Consider the following 13,888-nt stretch of genomic DNA (forward strand, 5'->3'; position numbering starts at 1 on the left):
AAGGCTGCAATGGTGACTTCCATTAGTCGCATCTTCCAAGCGTTTTTATCGTCTTTAACATTTTTTATGATATCAAAAATGTATCTAACCGTGCCCCTAAAACAGGGGTACAGTATCTACCAAACCCTGGTTACGTACTCCACACTGCAAGAAGTACAATTCCAAGCAAGATCAAGCAATCAAGCAAAATATGAGAATTTTTTTGTTAAAAATAAGTCACAGAACAAGAAAATGTGATTAATGCTGGGCGATTGTTTTGTTTATTAGTGTAGGTTTTCAAATCATAATTTCCCCCATAATTACACAACTAATGCACAAACATTCTCAAGCGAAACGAAAAGTCATCGGATCCAAACAATAGTAAGCATAATGGAGAGCATGAATGAAGAACATTATGCATTAGGTGAAGCATAGCCTATTTTTTATTTGTATTATTATTGGTCGTTACAGAGCAAACAATGAGGAAAAATCTTATCTTTGTGAATCAGCCTTTTCTGACATGAACTTCATCAAGAACAAACACAGAACACGCCTCACTGATGCACATCTGCAAGACTCACTCAGAGTTGCAGTGTCAAGTTACACACCAGAGTACAACACACTAGTTAACAGCATGCAATGCCAGGCTTCCCACTAACTGACAAAGAAACAGATAACAGATTTGGTGTCCAGTTCAAAGTGTGACATGATTTAAAAATTTGAGAGTTGACTTTTGTATTTTACATGAGTTATTATTTGTACAAACATGGTGCAAAGTAATTCATGATTTGTTAAAAAATGTTAGTGGCTAGCTAGTTAAAATGGGATATAGTGATTTCACAAGACTGTCTTAGAAGTGATCATTTAAAAATGTTCAATTTGATAAATGTGCACTTAGAGAAAATATAAAAATAAAGTGTTGCATATTGATATTTATCTGTTTCTATATATATTTATTGTGAGAAATCATTAAGATGATCAGTGTTTCCACAAAGATAAATATCATTAATTATTAATAATAACAGAGTTAAAGGTAAATTGAGCAAATTGGCTACTTCTGGCAATTTATTTAAGTGTGTATCTAACTGGTAGCCCTTCGCATTAATCAGTACCCAAGAAGTAGCCCTTGGTTTCAAAAAGGTTGGTGACCCCTGCTGTAGTGACTAAACATGTGTCTATGCTCAGATAAAGCAGATGGAGGACCAACTAAGTAGCTGCCAGACTAGAAAGGAGCTCATGGCCTTGAGGTGTAAACTTGAGCTTGTTGAGGAGGAGAAACGTGAGTGCTGTCACGAGTACTGCAAGGCCCAAGCACAGGTCAAGGATCTGAGCTTTACAGGTAAGAACATACAACATTTACATTTACAATCATATACACAGCATTACAGTATATACAACTATAGACAACAGTACAATATTTAAAAACATAGACAACAATACAATATTTACAAATATAGACAACATTACAATATTTGCAAACATAGACAACAGTACAATATTTGCAAGCATAGACAACAGTACAATATTTACAAAACTATTTATATATTAGGGCTGTCAAATGATTAATATATTGATCGCGATTATTCCCATTTTCTTCATAGTTAAGTCAAAATTAATCGTGAATAATCGCAGAAAGATATCATTTTTCGTTATTAATAAGCGTACTCTATACAGATATTTTTTACGTTTTTAATACCATGACTGGACAATCAATTTGGTTTGCTGAAAGTTTTTTAAAGATGATGCTCAACACAAAAAGTATATAAACACGCTTTTAAAGAGAATTAAAAAAAAAAATACCTGCAATGAGTTGCCAGATTTTGTATTTTGTTGGAATACAGATTTTGTATTCCTTCTTTAGGAGCACTCACTTGCATTTAGAGGAGAGGAGCTATAAATCCATGTTTAGATAGAAGTTTCACGAATAAATGTTTCTGATATTCTGTACTTTATTCATATCTCTGCATGACGATGTTTTAATCTTATCTACTTATTTATTAATGATATGTAATATTCAGCCTGTTAACATCAGAACAGGGTATAAAATAATATAACATAACGATGGCAATATTGTGTAGTGAACTGTAATTACCTAATGTGGGCTGCAGAGGACAGTGGCAAGCATGCTTGTACTGCAAGCATGCTTGCCACTGTCCTCTGCAGCCCACATTAACCTAGTCTCAGTAGTAGCGAAGAAGAAGACTGTCATATTGCCGCTGCCATTACAATACATTCAGTTTCAATCTGCCAAAAAACATTTAGGTAGAAATATCACAGAATAACACAGAATAATAGAATAGCATGATCGTATTGTAAGACGATTTTTCGTTGTTTTGTTGGATGTGATGCAACACAACACATTATTGTGAAGCCACCAACCGGACGTGTGTGACTAATATGAGAAAAGCCTTGCCATGTTTTGACGAAAAGCTCTGATACAAGTGACTTTAAACTTCCTCTCTACCGTCTTTGTTTCTGCTCATCTTGTTGTATTCCATGGGGCGGCATGGTGTAGTGGGTAAAGCGGCTGTGCCAGAAACCTAAGGTTCGCTACCCGCCTCTTACCATCCAAATTGCTGCCATTGTGTCCTCGGGCAGGACACTTCACCCTTGCCCCCAGTGCCGCTCACATTGGTGAATAAATGATGAATGATAGGTGGTTGTTGGAGGGGCCGTAGGCGCAAACTGTCAGCCACGCTTCCATCAGCCTACCCCAGGGCAGCTGTGGCTACAAATGTAGCTTACCACCACCAGGTGTGAATGAATGATGGGTTCTCACTTCTACAATCTACATTTTATGTTATAAATGCACTTAACTGTAATCCAAACACGGACGTGAAGCACCTCCATTGTAAAAGCAGCAATGTGCACTAGCAGCGTTCCCTCTAATAATAATAATCCGCACATGCTCCTTTACCTTTACAGCAGATTACCTAAAATATTGAGGTATTTTTTAAGTGAATTTGAATCAAGCAACAAGTAATTTACTGCGATTGATAATGATAATCACAAGTAATTAATATGCTTAAAATACATATCATTTGACAGCACTAATTTTTACAAGTGATTTTGGTACAATGCCAGTTTAGGTCTGACCAATTTATGTGTACAACCCATCAAGTCCGCATATTTTTAGTATTGATGAAAAGTGTCACAAGACGCCAAAGTTTCGCAAAATGTGTTTATTTCTATGTTTTATATTATTTTTGTTACTGTGTACATTACAGGGCAGAACAATATGCAAATATTAAATAATCACTCCATCATGTATTATCATTTGATTGGTCAGTTGAGGAACTTCAGAAAAAACTACAAGTTGCCACCAAGCCTCCACCTTCTCCAGTGCATCCATGTCCGCCTCCCCCCCCTCCTCCTCCTCCTCCTCCTCTACCATCTTTTGCAGTCTCCAACCCACTCAGGTAAAAGTCTGCCTACCAGTAGAGTGGGAAAACAAGTTGCCTCTATGTTGAAGCTTTTATCATATACATCTGATTTATAACACCAAAAGATTTGCAAAGTTTGCGAGTAAATAGATATGATCAAAATTGTATCAATCTCAAAGACATTTCCAATCCATTTTAAGAGATGATGAGCAAGCCAGTCACGAGATCCGTAACGTACAGATGGGAACCACAGACCCCCTCCCATGAATCCCCACCAACAACGATGCTAATATTTGTGAGAGCCAACCACGATAACTTGGGGGACAGTATGATCCAGACTCTTATATATGAATATAAGGAGGGTGTGCCACAAGTTTTAGACTTAGACTTAGACAAACTTTAATGATCCACAAGGGAAATTGTTCCACACAGTAGCTCAGTTACAAATGATGGAAAAGATGGAAAGGACAATGCAGGTATAAAATAGACTAAAAACAATACAAAATATAACATGTACACGTAATATTTACATTATATATATATATATATATATATATATATATATATATATATATATATATATATATATATATATATATATATATATATATATATATATATATATATATATATATATATATATATATATATGTGTACAGTATATGATATATACTGATATATTATATTATATTATATGTTTATATCATATATACAATATATAACAATTACCATGTACAATATTACAGTATATGTAACAGCTGCAGCATAAAATAGAGAGTAAATCCAGCAGAAAATAGACATTATAAACAAATAGAAGTAGCAAACATAGAAGGTGTCAGGTAATAGACAGATATCATCTATTGCTGTATGGCGAGTGATTATACAGCTGGATGGAGTGTGGAATGAAGGAGTTCTTGAATCGAACACTGTGGGAACGAAGCTGAAGGAGCCTGTTGGAGTATGAACTTAGCTGTCCCTCAAATGTCTGGTGGAGTGGGTAGGCAGGATTGTCCATGATGGCCAGCATTTTGTCCAGTATCCTCCTGTCCCTAACTGACACAAACACCTCCAACTGCGTGCCAATAGTTTGGCCTTTTAGAAGCTGTGTGCTAAACAAATCCAGCTTTTGTGAAACACTAAGCATTATGTAGCAGTATTGCTCAGTGCTAAACAAGAAATACAAACTACACATAATAAAACGATTACAAACAGCGATAACGACTGATAGGATGTCCATATCTTCCCATTTAGATGAAGAATGAATATGTTATCAATGTGCTGCTAAAAAATAGTTAATCTGCATTAGCGCTTATGATAACAATATTGCTAATATTTGTTTAATATTCTGGTCACGATTTGTAAATAGAGAATTGTTGTTGAGTTTTGGATGGTTATTTAGAGGGCTTTGTGGGCACACTAGAGAGCCCCCATTGACTCAATTGTCTTTTTTATTTATTTATTTACGACTTACAATGCATAAAAAAAAGAAAAACACAAGTGTTCATGAGATTGTGAATGACATCTCATTCTTGCATATGATCTGATGTGATGATATGGTCAGAGTGCAGAAGCATTCCCACAGTAACGTCATCCCACCCCAAATCTTCTTAAATTGCCAAAGACCCATCCATCCATCCATTTTCTACCGCTTGTCCTTTTTAGGGTCGCAGGGGGTGCATTCGGGCGGAAGGCTGGGTACACCCTGGACAAGTCGCCACCTCATCACAGGGCCAACACAGATAGACAGACAACATTCACACACTAGGGCCAATTTAGTGTTGCCAATCAACCTATCCCCAGGTGCATGTTTTTGGCGGTGGGAGGAAGCCGGAGTACCCGGACATTCGGAGCAAAATGGTCGTCTGAAATTGGGGCATTTTGTGATACATACTTTGCAGATTGGATTTACAATTGGATATGGATACAATGAAACACAATAAGTCAACTTGTTTTTCCATTCTACAGGTACTTTAAAGGAGACCTTTTATAAAACACCAACTTTTCATATCTGATGTAGAAGCATTGTGGGGATATTTACAAAATAATCTTGTGTTCCTTCATACTTCTTTCAAAGGAGCCGTTTCGAATTTGCTCTGTACTGTGACATTGTCTGACCTGTGACGTCTGTGGAGATCTCCATATATGGTAGAAATTTACCCAAAGATCTTAACGCGAGTCCTCCGTTGTAGTCCAACGCTGTAGTAAATATTTTCCTTCTTTTTCTTTGTCCTCTCGTTGTAGGACAGACCTCGCACGTACATCCTCCGCTGTTGCCATTTCTAATATAAAGTAGCGTTTAGTTCTAACTTATATATCTCAATAAATTCCATATGAAAACACTAAAAACTATAACATGGCTGACGGGGAGAAGACAGTTGAAGGGGAGGCACGTAAATAAAACCGCCCACAAAACGACGCATCGTGAAGAGCTGGTCATAAAGCGGTTTAAAACAAATGCTTCCACAAGGCGGCCAGCAATGCAGGTAATTGCGTTCATCTATTCTGCCTGTACAGCACTCTAAAAACCATGCGAAAACCTACAACAATATTTTTTGTACATGTTGTACATGAATGTAATGATTTTACTGATATCATGTATTATTTACAGTTTTTTTTAAATGTTATGTATTACTGTAACTTATTTCCTGGTCACATTTAATTTACAGAGTGTATAGCAACGAACACTATTTCCTTCAAAAAAATAACAACCACTAATTATGGCAGACTGCAATGCATTCCATGCCATAGGGGCAGCAATGCCAAAAGCTCTTTTGCCAAATTCAGTCCGTACAGGAGGAACAGTTAAAACATACAAATTGTTAGAACGTAATGCGTAAGAGCTGCTTTTTCTTTGTAACAGAGTACACAAGTATGGAGGTATTAAACCTAAAAGAGCCTTATAAATGATAGTCAGCCAATGTGTGTATCTGCGTGCACTCAATGAAGATAAGTCTGACTTCATATACAGTTGACAATGGTGGGTGAGACTACGACAGCCAGTAACACATCTTAGTGCTGAGTGAAAAACAGTGTCCAAGGACTGGAGGCATTTAGATGAAGCACTAAAATAAAGCACGTCTCCATAATCAATTACAGGCAAGATAGTTGCTGTCACCAATTTCTTTCTGACTTTAAGAGAGAAGCAGTTTTTATTTCTAAAAAAGAAACCATGCTTTACCCTAAGCTTAGAGACCAAGTTGTTAATATGGGCTTTAAATGATCAAGAGTAAAACCCAAGTACTTGTAATTTAAGACCTGCTCTATAGGGTTTCCATTTGATGTTACAATATTTGGAATATTTTCCAGTAGCACCCTTGAATGAGAGAAAACCATTACTTTGCTTTTATCTGTATTTAAAACCAATTTAAGATCAAATAAGCGAGCCTGGATGACATCAAAAGCAGCTTGTAAGAACTCAAAAGCCTGAGTGATGGAGGTTGAACAGCAATAAATAATGGTGTCGTCTGCATAAAAATGGTACATTGCATTTGACAAATTATTACAAAGATTATTTATGTAGATAGAAAATAAAATGGGCCCCAGCACTGAGCCTTGTGGAACGCCTTTGGTAATGTCCAGTAAAGAAGAGGTGGTCCCAGCCACCTTTACACGTTGTGTTCTGCTGGAGAGATAGTCTGTGAACCAAGCAGCTGCATTTTTAGATAATCTAACGTGATGAAGGGCTTGAATTAACAGACTGTGGTCTACTGTGTCAAATGCTTTTGACAAATCAATAAATAGGGCAACACAATATTTCTTGCCGTCTCCAGCCTCGATTAAATCATTGAGGACCTTAAGAGCAGCTGTAATAGTGCTATGCTGTTTTGTAAAACCAGATTGAAATGGAGATAAAATATTGTTTGATTCTAAAAAATCCTCTAGCTGGTTACTGATGATCTTCTCAAACAATTTTGCTGAAATGCATAATTTAGAAATTGGTCTGTAATTATTTATATTTGTGGGTTCACCCCCTTTTAGCAGGGGAAGAACAAAGGCCGATTTCCAGATTTTTGGAATGCTTTTACTTGTTAGACTTAGGTTAAAAATATGCGAGAGAGGCTCAGCAACAAAATCAGCAACCAATTTTAAGAAAAAGGGTTCAATTTGGTCAGGTCCTGCTGCTTTAGTTGTGTCCAGGCTCTTTAGTGCACTGTTTACCTCAGATATTGATACAGGTGTGAACTCAAAAGTGCAGGTGCTGCGTCTATTTACAGCCTGTGGTGTATTTGGTATATTAACATTTGTTAAACCAACATTTGACAATTGAGGATTCAACGACTCAAACAAGGATCCGGCAGAAACAAAATACTCATTAAAACAATTTGATATAGTTGTCTTATCAGACAAAGTACCAGATTGAGTAATTAAAGGACTTGGAAAGTCATTTGTTGTCACATGATTTAAAGAAGCTTTTATGGTTTGCCAAAACTTTTTGGGATCATTTATATGTTTTTTGCATTCATGCAGGTAAAAATCAGACTTGGCCCTCTTAACAAGCGATGTACATTTATTTCTAAGCTGGCGAAAGCTAACCCAGTCAGCCTCTGTCTTTGTTTTTCGAGCCCTGGCCCAAGCAACGTCTCTCTCTTTGAGAAGGTTTCCAATTGCAGAGGAAAACCAGGGATTATTTCGACCTTTAACTCTAAGTTTTCGAAAGGGAGCATGTTTATTGACTATACGTTGAAATTCATTATAAAAGTATTTCAACGCTATCTCAATATCATCAATTAAAGCAACTCTGTTCCACTGAAAGGCAGCTAAATCGTATATAAAAGCTGGGAGGCAAAAGTTTTTAATATTTCTTTTGCATGTAATAGTGGGTTTTGATTTTGGTAGCTTGCAGTTTCTTACAGCTGCAATTGTACAATGGTCACTCAAGTCATTGGCAAACACCCCAGTGCCAGTGTACTTATGGGGAGCGTTGGTTAGAATTAGATCAAGTAAAGATGATTTTGAGGAGTTTTTAGTATTGGGTCGAGTTGGGGAAGTGATTAATTGAGTTAAGTTTAGTGAGTTACATACAGCTTTAAGGTTATCAGAAGAGGAAGTCAACCAGTCAAAATTTAAATCACCAACCAAGAGAAGTTCACTAGCATTTAACCCACTCATAAAGGATTCAAGCGAGGCAAGGGCTTCAGTGGAGGCAGAGGGAGGTCTATAACAGCCTACAATTGCGAGAGGTTGGCCATGTGAGAATTCAAGCTGCAGGGCAAGGAGTTCAAATTGTTTTAGTGATTGACAGTGATGACAATAAGGTAACATTAAATTTGTTTTTGATATACATTAAATTTGTATTTGATATACTCCTCCACCTTTTGGAGGACGATCGCATCGGAAGACATTATATCCATTTATAGCAATGTCCTTGTCAGAGACTGCTTTGGTTAGCCAGGTTTCTGATAAGATAAATATGTCTGCATTGGTTGTTTGAATCCAGATTTTGACTAAGTCTAATTTTGGCAGTAGACTTCTAATATTTGAATGAATTAAACCAAGACCTGACCTAGCTTTACTACCTACCCAGGTCCAATATTCAAAGTTCAGATGTCCAGGCTACAGCAGTTGGAAGGCCAAGCTAAGGCTAGCAGAGGCCCAGCCTTAGTCAGTCTGAGGCTAAGATAGATCCAGGCTGTGGCAGATGGAAGGCCAAGATGAGCTAGCAGACCCAGTCTGTAGGCAGTGAGAGGCCAAGCTGGGGCTAGGTTAGAGCCAGGCTGTGGCAGATGGAAGGCCAAGATGAAGCTAGCAGACCCAGTCTGTAGGCAGTGAGAGGCCAAGCTGGGGCTAGGTTAGAGCCAGGCTGTGGCAGATGGAAGGCCAAGATGAAGCTAGCAGACCCAGTCTGTAGGCAGTGAGAGGCCAAGCTGGGGCTAGGTTAGAGCCAGGCTGTGGCAGATGGAGGGCCAAGATGCAGCTAGCAGACCCAGACTGTAGGTAGTGGAAGGCCAAGCTGAGACTAGGATAGATCCAGGCTGTGGCAGATGGAAGGCCAAGATGAAGCTAGCAGATCCAGGCTGTGGCAGATGGAAGGCCAGGATGAAGCTAGCAGATCCGGTCTGCAGCTAGCAGATCCGGTCTGTAGGCAGTGGAAGGCCAAGATGAAGTTAGCAGACCCAGTCTGTAGGCAATGGAAGGCCAAGCTGGGGCCAGGATAGATCCGGGCTGTGGCAGGTGGAAGGCCAAAATTTCAGCTAGCAAAACATCTCCTGGCTTCAGCGGGTCAAAGGCCTCCAGATTTCCAAATCCAACAAAAGCAGTCAGAAATGCCACTTTTTGGAAGTAAGCCTTCATTCATCAATTGTTACGCTTAAAACTAGTACAATTTACTTAAATTGGCTAAAAAATAAATTAAAACAGATAGAAATTCAGACCACTTTGACAAGCAGACAAACAAAAGACAGTGCTGTCGGCCATCTTCACTACTCTACATATCATCATATATGATGATATGTAGAGTTTCTAAGTTTAAAACGTTCCCAAACACAAAGGTGATTTAAAGCAACAAGTCTAGTAGCTAACTTACCTCTCTGCTTTCAATAGTAGCCTGAGGCAATGTGAGCAAGGCGCTATGCCAGAAAAGTAGATCCTCTGTTCAAGCTCTTACAATAACAATGTCGCTATAGCATGGTTATTATTTGATCACATCTCAGTTTTTCTATATCAAGCGTACAGAGAGCGCCTCAAGCAAGCCCCCCCAGTGAGTAAAACTGTTATAGTGTGGAATGAAGACACTGAACTAGTGCTTCAGGACTGCTTTGGGAGTACAGACTGGGACATGTTCAAAACTGCTGCTCAGAGGGATGACGGTACTGTGGACATAGAGGAATATGCTTCCAGTATGACTGGCTACATCAGCACATGTGTGGAAAACATTGTGCCCACAAAACAATACAAGATATACCCAAACCAAAAACCCTGGATTAACTGTGATGTTCGGTCCAAGCTACATGTCCGCTCCACTGCATTTGTCTCAGGCAACGCTGAGGACTACAAGAAGGCCAGATATGACCTGCGTAAATCCATCAGCGAGGCCAAGGGACAATACAGACTAAAGCTGGAGGGATTCTACTCCACCACAGATACCCGGCGCATGTGGCAAGGCCTGCAACACATCACAGACTACAAGCAGGGGAGCAGGGGGGTCACAAACAGCCAACCCTCACTGCCAGATGAGCTGAATGAGTTCTACGCCCGCTTCGAGGTCCTCAACACCAACCAACAGAGAGGGTTTCTGACCACGGAGCGCATGCAGAACCCACCACTCACTGTGACAACAGCAGAGGTACGTACAGTTCTGAGGAGAACAAACCCACGGAAGGCAGCCGGCCCAGACAACATCCCTGGCCGGGCCCTCAGGATCTGTTCATCAGAGCTGGCTGACGTACTTGCTGACATATACAACTTGTCACTAGCACAAGTTGTTGTGCCCACCTGCTTCAAGACCACCACCATCGTGCCCCTGCCAAAGAAAAACACTGTGAACTGTCTGAATGACTATCGCCCCAATAGTGATGAAGTGCTTCGAGAGGATAGTCATGTGACACATTAAGAAGACCATCCCAGACACACTGGACCCTCTACAGTTTGCCTAAAGGCAGAACCGGTCCACTGAGGATGCAGTCAACACCGTCATCCACACCACCCTCACCCACTTGGAGGGCAAGGACACCTATGCCAGGTTATCATTCATCGACTACAGCTCTGCTTTTAACACGGCCATCCCACAAAAACTCACTGCTAAACTCCTCACTGTTGGTCCGGCTCTCTGTGACTGGGTGCTGAACTTTCTCACAAACCGGCCCCAGTCAGTCAGAGTCGGCAACCAGACATCAGGCACAAAAGTTCTAAGCACAGGGACCCCCCAAGGCTGCGTGCTGTTGTACACCCTCTTCACACACGACTGTGTGGCCTCCCAGAACAACAATGGTATCATCAAGTTTGCAGATGATACTACGGTCGTCGGACTGATCACTGGAGGAGCTGAGGCAGCGTACAGAAGGGAGGTAGCAGAACTGGTGGCCTGGTGTCAGGATAATAATCTCTCCTTGAACACAGACGTGAAGTGAATTACATTTATATAGCGCTTTTTCTCAAGTGACTCAAAGCGCTTTACATTGTGAAACCCAATATCTAAGTTACATTTAAACCAGTGTGGGTGGCACCGGGAGCAGGTGGGTAAAGTGTCTTGCCCAAGGACACGACGGCAGTGACTAAGATGGCGGAAGCGGGGATCGAACCTGCAACCCTCAAGTTGCTGGCACGGCCACTCTACCAACCGAGCTATACCGTCCCAAGACCAAGGAGATGATTATTTTCCCACGGAGAAGGAGTGCACAGTACACACCTCTGTACATAGGGGAGACAGAGGTGGACAGGGCGAAAACCTTTAAATTCCTTGGGACCCACATCAGCGAGGACCTCACCTGGGCTCACAACACCCAACAAACAATAAAGAAAGCCCAGAAGGCTGAGAAAATTTGGCATGCCACCCAAAATTCTCAGCAACTTCTATAGAAGTACGGTTGAGAGTGTCCTTACCAGCTCAATCACGGTCTGGTATGGAAACTGTGCTGCTAAGGACAGGAAGGCACTCCAGCGAGTGATTAAAACTGCTCAGTCCATATCAGGAGCAGCCTTCCCCTCACTACAGGACATGTACTCTACCAGGGCCACCAGGAGAGCACACAACATCATAAAGGACAGTACACACCCCCAGCACAGTCTCTTCAGCCTCCTACCATCAGGCAGACGATACAGGAGCCTGAAAGCCAGGACTACGAGACTGACAAACAGTTTCTACCCACAGGCCATCAGGCTTGTGAATGCTAGCTCCCCCAGCTACCCCCCCCCCCACCCCCTTTTTTTTACTTTTATCTTTTGAACAAAAGACAGCTATCATGACCACCCCCGAACTGTGAACCATCACTGTAGACACTTTTAACCTTTGATCACTAAAGACACTTTTAACTGCTGCTGTGACCCAATGTCACCTCCATATTTATACTGTTGACTGTGAATCAGAATGTGCAATAATGTTATGTTACTCACTGTGCCTTGTATATCAATTGTTTTATTTTTTTTATTTTAGCTAAGTACCGTGTGACTTGTTGAAGGGTGGACTAGCAAAGTAAGATTTTCATTGTACGGCAAACTGCCTGTTTAACTGTGCATATGACAATAAACAATCTTGAATCTTGAATTATGCAGGTCACAGCAGTAGATTAAGCATTGTTGGAGGTTTTTGGAGGTTATTTTAGAGGGTTTTATAGGCAAAAAAATATTAATCTCATTACCTGTATTGTTAGCTGTCTTGTACTACCACTTTTTTTTACTATTTAGAACGCACAGAAAAGACAAAAACTTGTGTTTGTGTCTTGCGGATGATGGGCATGATTCCAAAATAAAGTGCAGTTTCCATTTAAGGCCCAGACATACTCAGGCAAAACAGAGTGCACAGAGGTCTGTGCACGCGAAGCTCAAATTTTAGAACAGCACTTCACACATTTGTGTCACACAAAACAATGCTTGGTATGTATTTTTCACATCGTCTTGCAATACATGCAACACCGATTTTCATTTAGCTAACGAACCATAGCATACATTTAAAATCAGCCTGATGTATAAATGTTTTTCTCTACATACCTCTGAGACATTCCAACACATTCTCCAGACATTTAATCGATCACGACACTGTTCATTTTATCTTAGAAGACATCACAAATAACAGGAGTAAGGAACTTTTCTGTCACAGATGTTCCTTTTGTGCAATTTTTACAGCTGAATGGAATGCTAACGTGGTGGGTTCCAGTCTTAAGACTGATTTTCGGGCTGGTAGTGGTTGATCCACAGCGCTTGTTTTGCCCCACAATACCAATGCTAACGAGGGATTTCCATTTTAAAGACTGTCATTGGTATTGACAGAAAGTTATGGAGGTTAAATTGTGTCTTTATTATTAAAGCTTTTTTTACACTAAATTTATGTAGCTACATTTTTTTGCATTTGTGTTTTGTGAATTAAATTTAGTTTGCATCAAATTGTGCTAACAATTTCATTGAAAAAAATTGTATGCAAAATGTGTAAACATTTTGAAATTCAGTGTCTAAAAATGCAGTGTTCAAAGATTCAGTGTAAAAAAAATCAATGTATAAAACATCAGTGTTTATTATTACACTGTAAAAAAAAAATCACTGTAAATAAAATAATTAACAATTAAGTGTAAAAAATGTGCTGAAAAATTGAGTGCAGAAACATTTGCTGCTTCAAAACGCAAGACCCGCTTCCAATAAACTAAGACTGAAGCAATCGATCCTGTCTCAGAACTAGCCAATGAGTTGTCAAGTTGAAGTCACGTGACACGGATCTTGGATCCCTTTTTATAAAACACTTTAAACCAGGGGTCTCAAACACGCGGCCCGCGGGCCAATTGCGGCCCGCGAGACGTTATTTTGCGGCCCCCACCTTAATAGGAAAGTTTAATGTTAGTGCGGCCCGCGAGTTTTAAATGAATGGCGCTTGACAGCGTTGT

The 13,888-nt window shown here is 40.0% G+C and overlaps 1 protein-coding gene across 1 annotated transcript in view; it reads left to right on the plus strand.

The window, feature by feature from the left end:
• shtn1 (shootin 1) overlaps positions 1–13,888 on the plus strand; it is a 168,162-nt gene that overhangs the window by 92,103 nt on the left and 62,171 nt on the right. The window contains 2 exon segments of the mRNA XM_062057881.1: positions 1,165–1,318; positions 3,269–3,398. Coding sequence (XP_061913865.1) covers positions 1,165–1,318; positions 3,269–3,398 — 284 coding nt within the window.

The sequence above is a fragment of the Entelurus aequoreus genome, linkage group LG09 (assembly GCF_033978785.1).
Source record: "Entelurus aequoreus isolate RoL-2023_Sb linkage group LG09, RoL_Eaeq_v1.1, whole genome shotgun sequence".
Taxonomy (NCBI): Eukaryota; Metazoa; Chordata; class Actinopteri; order Syngnathiformes; family Syngnathidae; genus Entelurus; species Entelurus aequoreus.